Raw genomic sequence first — 11,849 nt, forward strand, 5'->3', positions numbered from 1 at the left:
GCTCGCTCGGCGCCTTTGTCAGCGGAAGCGGCGAAGTTGCTTCAGGAGCAAGTCAAGATGAGTGCGTCTGCCTTGGAGGAGAAGGACCGATTGCTGAGGGAACAGGGCGAGGAATTGGACGTGGTGAAGGCTCGGCTGGCCCAAAAGGAGGCTGCTCTGAGGGATGTGCAAGGTCAGTACACCTTGCTCTCCAGGACCTTATATGGAACAATGCTGTCTTCTTCGGTTAAGGAGGCATCTCTTCGCCGTTTTCAGACTCCTGCTGAGGATGAGTCGGAAGAGGAGAGAGCTCTTTTAACCCGGGTAGAATTGATTCAATATATCAGAGTCTTGGGGAGCGAATGTGTGGCGGCTGCCAAAGATACCTACAACTCTACTGTGGCCCAACTTAAATTGAAGAATCCGGGGGTAGAGTTGGTGGTCGAAGGTACCGGGCCTTACCACCGTGTGGAGGGAGACTAGATTGTCTCTCCAGCCTTTCGGGAGGGGCCCATGATCCAGGGAGCCGAGGATGCCCAAGTTGAGGAAGGTGTTTGAAGTTTTTCTGTCTAAGTGTGGGGCCTGCGTGCCCGTTATTTTGTAATGTTGTTTCTCTGGGGGGTATGCCCCCCGTTTTGATCCTGTATGTACAATATACTAGCTCGGTCTATATGGCCGTAGTTGGACACATTTTCGGGCTGTTTGCCCGCTTTTATTTTAAACGTACTTAGTTTTTAACGCTTTTGTGATTTTCTTTGGTACTTGTGCGCGTGCGTTATGAGTTTTTTGGGAGATGCGTTATCATTTTCCAATGTCTTCATTCTTTAACGGCACATTTGTTTCCCAAGATTATTGTTCCCCTTCTTCCCTTATAAAAGGAGGTCTTATGGACCTCTTCTTTCTTCATTTCTTCGCAGGGATGGGTGGAGCTAACAAGAAAAAGGTATCCTCAACCTCGTGTTCCCGTGGGGTGAAGAAGGTGAACGAGAAGAAGCAGGCTTCGATTGGCTCTACTTCTCGCTCTCGTGTCTCTTTGAGTTCAGATGCTCGTGCTCGGGAGACTGGTGTGAGAGTCGTCGTTAACGCGGATGGTTCCGAGACCGAGTGGGATGAAGATTGGTATTAGTACATTCACTCGGAGGAGTTTGCCAATCGGGAGGAATAAAGTGTTTTCTTCTGAATTGTTTGTTTTGTAATTTCTCGTTAATGATGAATAAAATACTATTGTTGTTCCTTTATGTATTTATGTTGCATTTTATGAAGATTTGCTCGACTTATAACGTGTTGGTCGCCCAGTGTGTGGAACTGTGGTCGATTACCGGGGACGTGTGCCTGGCATATGGTGAGTCTCGGATTTCGTTGCATAGAGCTCCAGGGCTCATGGCGTGAACGGTCCCCTCGCGAGTGGGGCGTTCTACCATCATGGTACTTGTTTACGACGGGGATGCTCGGTGTTCGGGCCCCCCGAAGGACAAGAAGTCTGTTCGATTAATAGAGCGGGCTTCTGTCGTATTGTAATATTGATAGGTGCTCGGCACGTACCATGCCGCACCTGTGTTTCTAACTGTAATACTGTTTGAGCTTTTCAGCGTTCCAAGGTCAAGCGAGTTCTTCTCCTTGCAAATTTTCTAAGTAATATGCCCCGTTTTTGTCTTTGCCCGGACACGATAGGGGCCTTCCCAATTCGCGGACAATTTGCCTTCTCGGGAATCCTTGTGGTTTCTTTTAAGTACTAGGCTGTCTATTTTGAATTCCCGTTTAATGACCTTAGTGTCATGTCTTAGGGCGATTTTTTGTTTAAGTGAAGCTTCGCGTAGAGCGGCCCCGGTGCGAATTTCCTCGACCAGGTCGAGCTCTTCCCTGATTGCCTCGGTGTTGCCCTCTGACTCGAGTGGCTCTTCGACGCGTCTTGAGGGCACATGTATTTCGACGGGGATGACGGCCTCTGTTCCGTACGTCAGTCGGAAGGGGGTCTCCCCGGTAGTGGAATGTGGGGTGGTGTGATAGGCCCATAGGACGTTGTGCAGCTCTTCCACCCATCCCCTTTTTATTTCGTCTAGTCTTCTTTTGAGGCCCCTCAAAATTACTCTATTGGCGGCCTCTGCTTGCCCGTTCGTTTGTGGGTGCTCGACTGACGCGAAATGCTGCTTCGTACCTAATTTCGTAACGAATTCTTGGAAGCGCCCGTCTGTGAACTGGGTGCCATTGTCGGTGATGATAGCTAATGGTACCCCGAACCGGGAGAGGATGTTTCTTTTGTAGAAGCGGAGTACATTTAAGGATGTGATTTTGGCTAGTGGCTCGGCCTCGATCCATTTGGTAAAATAGTCGACCGCAACTATGAGATACTTGTTCTGATTGCTTCCGGTCACGAACGGACCGAGGAGATCCATCCCCCACCACGCGAATGGCCAGGGAGATGATAATGATTTGAGTTCGTTGGGGGGCACGATGTGGATGTCCCCAAAACGTTGGCATTTGTCGCATTTCTTAACATACTCTTTGGCGTCGTCCTGCATTGTTGGCCAATAGTAGCCTGCTCGGAGGGCCTTCCGAGCGAGTGATCTTCCTCCTAGATGTTGGGAATTGATTCCTTCGTATATTTCTCGGAGTATGTGGAGGACTATGCCCTTGTCTACACATTTGAGGAGAGGTATGGAAGATCCTCGTCGGTAGAGGCGATTTTCGACTAAGACGTACGAGCTAGCTCGTCGTCGGATAGTGGAAGCCTCTTTAGGATCGGTGGGCAAGAGGTCACTTGTTAAGTAATTGTATACGGGGGTCATCCAGCAGGACGCGTCCCCAATTGCGCTTACGAGTGAGAGGGAATATGAGGTCTCGATACTGGGTTTTGGTAATATCTCATGGATTACGGATTTGTTACCTCCCTTCTTTCTTGTGCTCGCTAGTTTTGATAGGACGTCTGCTCGAGCGTTGTGTTCCCTTGGGATGTGTTTTACTTTGGCGCTCCTGAATCGGGCCAGTCTTTCTTTCACGAGGGCTAGGTATTCGGCGAGGGCTTCGCTTTTAACTTGATATTCGCCCGAGATGTGGGATGCGACCAGTTGAGAATCGGTGAACACCTCAATATCTTCGACTTCTAAGTCGTTTGCGAGGCGCAACCCGGCTAGCAGGGCCTCATATTCTGTTTGGTTGTTGGATGTTGGGAATGATAGCGAAAGGGATACCTCTATGAGGGTTCCTTCTCCATTTTCAAGAATGATCCCTGCTCCGCTGCCGGTCGAGCTTGAGTCACCGTCCACGTATAAGGTCCACCTTCGGGCGTTGTTGTTTGTTGTTTCGGGGAAGGCCATCTCGGCTACGAAATCTGCCAAGACCTGTGCTTTAAGGGCTTTTCTTCCCTCGTATTTGATGTCGAACTCCGCAAGTTCCAACGAACATCGGAGCATTATCTCGGCCATGTCAGGGCGTGTGAGTAATTGTTTTACGGGTTGCTCGGTTCGCACGACTATGGTATGTGCTAGGAAATAGTGTCTGAGTCTTCGAGCTGCGGTTATTAACGCGAGTCCGACGTTTTCGATCTGTTGATACCTGATCTCAGGGCCCTGGAGTTCTTTGCTTGTGAAGTAAATGGGCTTCTGGCCTTCCGAGGTTTCTCGTATCAAGGCCGCGCTAACGGCCTCTGTGGCCACGGTGAGATAGATGTATAAGATTTCTCCAGCTTCTGGTCTACATAAAACTGGTGGGCTAGACAATGTCCGCTTGAGATGGGAGAGGGCGCGCTCGCACTCCTCCGTCCATTCAAATGTGGTCTCTTTGTGGAGGAGTTTGAATAGTGGCAGGGCATGCTGCGCAGATTTGGCCACGAATCTGGATAGTGATGTGAGCATGCCGTTCAAGGTTTGGATTGACTTTTTTGAATTTGGAGTGGGCAAGTCTGAGAAGGCCCTGCATTTATCCGGGTTGGCTTCGATTCCTCTTTCTGTTAGGTAAAAGCCAAGGAATTTTCCTGCGCGGACGCCGAATGTGCATTTTTCTGGATTGAATCTCATTTTACACTTCTGGGCCTGCTCGAAAACCTTTTTAAGGTGAGCGGCGTGATCGGTTTCCCGTTGGGACTTAACGATCATATCGTCCATATATACTTCAAGCATATCGCCTATCTCTGCTTGAAAGACTTTGTTCATCATGCGCTGGTATGTCGCGCCGGTGTTTTTCAGTTCGAAAGGCATTACATTGTAGTAATAGTTGCCCGATTCGGTCATGAAGGCCGTATATTTCTTATCAGTTTTAGCCATAGGTATTTGGTTATACCCGGAATATGCGTCCATGAATGAAAGTAATTTAAAACGAGCGGAATTATCGACTAATTTATCTATGTTAGGGAGAGGATAAGCATCTTTTGGGCAAACCCTATTAAGATCAGTGTAGTCAGTGCACATGCGCCATTTTCCATTTGATTTTTTAACGAGTACAACATTGGAGAGCCAAGTAGTGTACTTGGCCTCAGAAATAAACTTGGCCTCTAGAAGGTCTTTTACAGCTAGTTCGTCCGCAGCCGTTTTTTCTGGTGATTGTTTTCTTCTTCTCTGGGCGACGGCCTTGCAGGTCGGGTCGATGGTCAAGTGATGGCAAGCCACTTCTGGGTCAAGTCCGGGTATTTCTGCGGCGCTCTAGGCGAATAGGTCGGCATTCTCACGGAGGCAAGCTTTGAGTTGCCTTTTGGCCAGATCTGGCAGGTCTGATCCGATCTTGACTTCTTTGGTCGGATCTTCTCCGAGGGCAACAAGCTCAAAGTCTCCGTCCAGAATTGGGCGGAGTATTCCTCCTGATGCGTCCGCGTTGATGCTCTGCTCGGGTTCTCCCAGAAAACGACTATCGAGGTCGACAGTGTTGATGCAGGGCATAGACTTGTTGGTTTCTTAAGTAGCGCAGGTTGCTGTTTTCTCTTGGGTCGGTGTTTTTATCGCGCTCAGGCCCTTGGCGGAGGCTTCGAAACACCTCCTGGCCGCCTCGATGTCACCGTTTAGCGTTGCTACTTGTCCTTTGGCTGTATAGTATTTGAGCTTAAGGTATACGGTTGAGGGAACCGCGATTAATTCGGCCAGAGTGGGGCGTCTGAGGATGCACTGGTATATTGATGGGCAGTCGATGACCAGAAATTGGACTTTCACTGCCCTGGTGGTTTCTGCCGATCCGATAGAAACTATGAGTTCCACGAATCCCCACGGCTTGGTTACTGTGCCATTGAATCCTTGTAAGTCAGTGTTGAAAGTATTTGTGGGTAAATATTTTCGGTAATATATCGTATCCACAGGGATTGGTTAATATCACTGCCGTTCTATAGTTGTTTATTTTGAGTTAAGAAATTTGGTTTGGTTTGTTTTATACTAATAATAATATCAAAAGCAAATAATAAAATAAAAGCAAATAAAGGACTTTGTGTTAACAATTAAAGAAAGATGTTGAGTCTTTAGGGTTCATCAACCTAATCCTATACAATTATCAATTAATTCTCAATAGAACAATCCTTTGAATCATTATCTTCACTTATCCTCAAATAAGATTCCATGTCTGCAAATCAAATTAGATAACTTTTACCGGTATGAGATTCGATCTCTCCAAATCACAATAACGATAATAGTAATTAAGAACGATAATTATGAAAACCCAATTACAATTCCATCTCTGCAAATTGCAATTGAATCAATATAGTAACCTAGGGCAAAAGTTAAATCCTTTCTTTCGATCAAAGATTCAACAATGATGTAAATTAAAAGCAAGGTTTCTTATTGATAATAAATTCAAACAATTGTTCACAGGAATTAATCAATGGTAATGTATATTCATAGGTTAACTACTACCTTAGACTCAACAAGAGGGATTTAGCTCTCCATAGACATGAAGAACACACAAGAATCAATGGAGGAATTCATCTTCATCAATAGAATGTCTTCAATTGGTAAAGAATCCACCTTCAATTGTTGTTCTCAGCTTCAGAATCAGATAGCTCTCCTAATTTCGCTCCCACAAAGTTATTTTTCTCTTGGAAGCTAGGGCTTTTAAATAGAAGTTTTGGGCTTTTAACGCCGAGGCCGCGGCGCGGCAACGGATGAGCGCGGCGCGATCAGAAACAGAGACTTTGGCGCGGCGCTAGCTAGAACTCCCGCGGCGCGCCCTTGTCAAACTTCATCTTTTTGCTTTGCCTTTGAGACCTCCAGCTTCCTTTCCTCTTCATGTTTTCCTAAAGCTCCAGTTCAGCTCTAAACCTGCATCAAGAGTACCCACAAGTGATTCGATTTGCTTTACACATGAACTAAACCTTTTCAGTTCAATTCTCACTAAAAACCTATGGATCTATCACAATTTGCATTAGTTTAGAGAAGAAATCACTTATATTAACACATGAATTTACCATTAATTTACTCCTAACAAACTCTCCCCAACTTAGAGTTTTGTTTGTCCCTAAACAAAATTACTTACCTCCAGCAAAGTTTACCGACAATCAAGCAACAAGTTTTTCAGAAAGGGTTTTCTCAAGTGGTTCAATCCAATAACTAAGTCAAATACTCCTCTTCTACCTGCAAACTCAGAATATACACATGAAACAGACTTTGAAAGCAAATTACCTCCAGAAGTTCAAAACACTACACAATTGTAATTGAATCAGCACTAATCACTCTCATCAAAAAGTATGATGAATAGAAAGAGGGGTTAAACACTCATCCAAACAATTAAATCAACAAAGATCCATATCATACGTTCACCAAATTGCTAGCATCAAGTCTTGTGGAATCTGAGAATCAGAAGGTCTTTCTATGGTTGTAATGTGGTTTAGATTCAAAGAAAAGAAGATAGTCAAGGGTTGTTCCTAATATAGAGAAGCATCCAATTCATAACTTATTTCTTTTTCTCTAAAACTCTACTTCCTTTACCTGTCCATCTTTTTTCATTCGTAGCTTGGTTTTTCTTTTTCGCTTTTTTTCAGCAACCGTTATATTCTAACGTTGTTACTTCTCTTTTTTTCTCAAGCTACGACTTCTTTTATCTTTCACCAATTACCACAAGTACTTACTCTTCTTTTGAATGTGACTCTCCCCAACTTGGAGATCAACCTGTATTCAGATTATATGAATGCTCCCCTACTTTCTAAAAAGGTCAAAGAGAAAACACATCACCAAATTTTATGGTTGATGGTCCAAAACAAAACTTTTTATTGAGATCAAACTCACCAGGTATTTCCTTGGTGCATATTATGATACTTACCTTGACCTCAGGCTCAAAGAATGGTTAGCAAAGGATCACACTCTCACAGAAGCAAATAAGTTTTTTTTTTCATTGGAATAGGCTAAAAGAACTCTCGGATTCAAACAAGTGCCTCAATCACTTTCACAGATTTCCACAAACGATGCAACAAACGGTTTAGCATGATACAAACACGTCAAAATAATTGATGGTCTCCTGCATATAGTAAACAATGGAAAGCTTTCCTCACAATGGTTAAAGCTAAGCCGATCCAACAAACAATGTACCATAAAGAACTTCTGACAGTATTTACTAACACCTTAAGTTTCATTGCACACATTAAGAGTTTGAGTTCAAAAATTCATACCTGCTTTGTTACTTATTGAAAAAGAAAGTGAAAGTGAAAAAAAATTTTTGAACATTCACTTCCTACCACTTTTCATACATGTTGCTTCCTTGTTGATACTTCGCTTGAGATTCTCGCTTTGTTATGGGACTACTTACTCTAACTGGGAGCAAATAATTAAAAAAAAAACAGAAAATTTGAACAATTTCAAAAATAAATCGCTCCACCCCCCAAACTTGAACTAAACATTGACCCCAATGTTTCGTAACAAGTCCGAGAGGGTGACTTACAGAGAGTAACGCAATATCAATTGCTGCCTCCTAGCTTTCACCAGACGGGTTCCCTGATTATTTCCTGAAATAAAAGCTAAACAAAACAAAACATTAAAAGTGTGGGTTACCTCCCACGAAGTGCTTCGTTTAACGTCGCATGGCTCGACAGTCCATTACCCCTTGTTTTATGGAGGGTATTTCCTTTTCCAACACTCGCTACTTTGTACTTCCATACCCACAAGCTCATGAAGATAAAAAGCATGGATAGCTTTTCTCTTCACTTTATCTTCCCCATTCTTATCACTCTCCTTAGCCCTCTTAGGACTTTTGACATCGTCATAATTTGGTTTCATTGGAGAAGATATGTTAGAGACTTTTTCTTGGAGGTTTTTGAGATTTTTGTTTTCTTGTGCACCTTCCGGTATACCGGTTGAATTTTTCTCATTTACCCCGGACCAGTGTTTCTTGACTCCCAGCATCTTCAAGGTTACTTCTTCATCAAATGATTTTAGCGTTAGCGTTCCCTTTTCAATGTCAAGATTACAACGTCCTGTCGACAAAAAGGGTCTCCCAAGAAGGATCGGAGTTTCTTCATCTTCCGGAATGTCCATGATGTGGAAGTCAACAGGAAAAACAAACTTATCAACTTCTACTAGTACATCTTCCGCTACTCCATAAGATTTCTTAGTAGTGTGATCGGCGAACCGTAATTGCGACTTACTTTCACTAATCTTGTCTAATTCAAGCCTTTTGAAAATGGATAAAGGCATTAAACTCACACTAGAGCCAGAATCGAGAAGTACCTTTTTAAATGATATATTCTTGATAGTGCATGGTATTGCCACCGCCCCAGGATCTTTTCTCTTAATTGGGATTTTTCTTGCTGCAGCGACTATACTACACTTCTCGATTGCAATTTTTGGTTCTCCTTCTAGTGGTCTTTTTTTCGCCGACACCTCCTTCATAAATTTCTTATACACAGGTATGTGCTCCAGTGCTTCAAAGAAAGGTAAATTCACTTCTAACTTTTTGAACAGGGACGTAAACTTCCTAATGTCTTTCTCTTTTGAATCCTTCTTTGTCACTCGCAAAGGGAGGGGTGGTTTAATCACTTGTTCAACATCTTTCTTATTTTTTTCTTCAACTGGTTTCATTGGTAGTATTACAACCTCTGGCTCTTTTAGGTTCTCTCTTATTTCCAGATCTACCTCCATCGCTATAGGGTCACCTGTCTCCTCTTTCTCTTTTTCCGATTCTAAACCCTTTTGACTCCTTGTTGTAACAGCATTAATTTTCTCTTGGTCTTGCGGTTTTTTCACGGTTGAGTTTGGCAAGGCTCCTTGTGTCTGTAGAGTAAGCTGATGTGTTATTTGCCCCACTTGAGTTTGCAGATTTTTAATTGCAGCTTCCTGGTTCTTCTGATTTATCACTGATGTTTGAATGAACTGATTCACTGTCTCCTCTAACTTGGATTGTCCTCCTTGCTGTTGTTGCGGTGGTTGAGTGTATGGCTGGAATGCTTGTTGTTGATACCCTTGATTCGGTGGTCTTTGTTGGTACCCTTGGTTGTTGTATCTTGGGGGATAACCTTGTTGGTATGGCTGATTCTGATATTGATTCTGCCTTTGTCCTTGGTTATTATTCATGTAATTCACTTCTTCTTCTTGCACTGGTGGACAGAATCCTGTTTGATGATCTCCCTTGCACAATTCGCACTTAGCAACTTGATATGAATTAGATACCCAGTTCAGCTCCTTGATCTGTTGTGGTAATTTAGACATTTGTTGTGTCAAAAGTTCCACTTGTGAAGTTAGCAATTTGTTCTGAGCAAGTAGAGCATCACTGTTGTTCAACTCTAACATTCCGGGTTTCTTATCTCTTACCGTTCGATCATGATTGCCTTGACGATCATTTAGAGCCATTCGCTCTATTATCTGAGTAGCTTCTTCAGGTGTTTTGGACATGAGAGAACCACCCGCTGTGGCGTCCAAAAGTGTCTTGTTTGTAGCTGTGAGACCGTTACGGAACATATGGATTTGGTCAACGTCTGAAAAACCGTGTCCTTTGCACTTTCTCAACATAGCTTTATACCTTTCCCATGCTTCATTCAAAGATTCATTACTACCTTGAGAAAATACTGCTATTGCTGTTTTTGCTTCGAAGAATCGGTTTTGAGAGTAAAACCTTTCCAGAAATTTTTCTTCCAATGTGTTCCAATTTGTCATCACTACCTCGGGTTGATCCAGATACCAATCCTTTGCCTTAGATAGCAAAGAGTGTGGGAACAACCTCTTAAATAATGCTTCCTCATCAGCTTGAGCGACACCCGTAGTACCCGCTAACTCATAGAATCGAGTAAGATGCGTGTACGGGTCTTCATGGTCCAATCCGGCGAAAGGACTTGCACAAATCAATTGTATGATACCGGTCTTCAGTTCTGTCGGTCGCCCGTTGGCGGCAGTTCTCGCGAACTGAGGATTGAGTCTTGGACTATTAGCACATGGACCATTAGCAGCCATGTTGCCAACAGTAGGTTGTATAAAAACTTCCGGTTCTTCCTCCGTGAATAGTTCGTGAAAGAAGAATCCTTCTTGCGACTCGTCAATGGTTTCAAGTTGTTGTGACGATGTCGCGGTTGCGTTGTCTCTTGCTTTTGCTATGTTCGCTCTTTTTCGTGCTTTGCTATTTAACCTCCTAGCGGTCCTTTCGATCTCGGGATCAAAAAGAAGTTGATCGCTAGAAACTTTGCTGCGCATACACAATCTTCTGCAAAACTAGCAAACACGTGAAACAACCAAATAGAGAAAATAAAAATTAAAACTCAAAATAAGAACTATTGCAATGCATGCAATATTGACACCAATCCCCGGCAACGGCGCCAATTTGTTGAAAGTATTTGTGGGTAAATATTTTCGGTAATATATCGTATCCACAGGGATTGGTTAATATCACTGCCGTTCTATAGTTGTTTATTTTGAGTTAAGAAATTTGGTTTGGTTTGTTTTATACTAATAATAATATCAAAAGCAAATAATAAAATAAAAGCAAATAAAGGACTTTGTGTTAACAATTAAAGAAAGATGTTGAGTCTTTAGGGTTCATCAACCTAATCCTATACAATTATCAATTAATTCTCAATAGAACAATCCTTTGAATCATTATCTTCACTTATCCTCAAATAAGATTCCATGTCTGCAAATCAAATTAGATAACTTTTACCGGTATGAGATTCGATCTCTCCAAATCACAATAACGATAATAGTAATTAAGAACGATAATTATGAAAACCCAATTACAATTCCATCTCTGCAAATTGCAATTGAATCAATATAGTAACCTAGGGCAAAAGTTAAATCCTTTCTTTCGATCAAAGATTCAACAATGATGTAAATTAAAAGCAAGGTTTCTTATTGATAATAAATTCAAACAATTGTTCACAGGAATTAATCAATGGTAATGTATATTCATAGGTTAACTACTACCTTAGACTCAACAAGAGGGATTTAGCTCTCCATAGACATGAAGAACACACAAGAATCAATGGAGGAATTCATCTTCATCAATAGAATGTCTTCAATTGGTAAAGAATCCACCTTCAATTGTTGTTCTCAGCTTAAGAATCAGATAGCTCTCCTAATTTCGCTCCCACAAAGTTATTTTTCTCTTGGAAGCTAGGGCTTTTAAATAGAAGTTTTGGGCTTTTAACGCCGAGGCCGCGGCGCGGCAACGGATGAGCGCGGCGCGATCAGAAACAGAGACTTTGGCGCGGCGCTAGCTAGAACTCCCGCGGCGCGCCCTTGTCAAACTTCATCTTTTTGCTTTGCCTTTGAGACCTCCAGCTTCCTTTCCTCTTCATGTTTTCCTAAAGCTCCAGTTCAGCTCTAAACCTGCATCAAGAGTACCCACAAGTGATTCGATTTGCTTTACACATGAACTAAACCTTTTCAGTTCAATTCTCACTAAAAACCTATGGATCTATCACAATTTGCATTAGTTTAGAGAAGAAATCACTTATATTAACACATGAATTTACCATTAATTTACTC

At 42.6% G+C, this 11,849-nt stretch overlaps 1 protein-coding gene across 1 annotated transcript; it reads right to left on the bottom strand.

The window, feature by feature from the left end:
- Positions 1 to 1,399: 1,399 nt before the first annotated feature.
- LOC131650215 (uncharacterized) lies at positions 1,400 to 4,238 on the bottom strand. Its single transcript, XM_058919932.1, has 2 exons — positions 2,253 to 4,238; positions 1,400 to 1,543 (listed from the first exon to the last, which is right to left on the bottom strand). Exons 1-2 carry the CDS (start codon positions 4,236 to 4,238, stop codon positions 1,400 to 1,402), a joined length of 2,130 nt encoding a protein of 709 aa, XP_058775915.1.
- Positions 4,239 to 11,849: the final 7,611 nt, after the last annotated feature.

Source organism: Vicia villosa, linkage group LG2 (assembly GCF_029867415.1).
Source record: "Vicia villosa cultivar HV-30 ecotype Madison, WI linkage group LG2, Vvil1.0, whole genome shotgun sequence".
Lineage (NCBI taxonomy): Eukaryota > Viridiplantae > Streptophyta > Magnoliopsida > Fabales > Fabaceae > Vicia > Vicia villosa.

Bases quoted from the DNA above. Each gene is read 5' to 3' on its own strand.
- LOC131650215 (XM_058919932.1), bottom strand. From the start codon at position 4,238: ATGGCTAAAACTGATAAGAAATATACGGCCTTCATGACCGAATCGGGC. The intron at 1,544-2,252 runs GTACTCCGCTTC...ACAGTATTACAG, and splicing joins CCAAAATCACATCCTTAAAT to TTAGAAACACAGGTGCGGCA.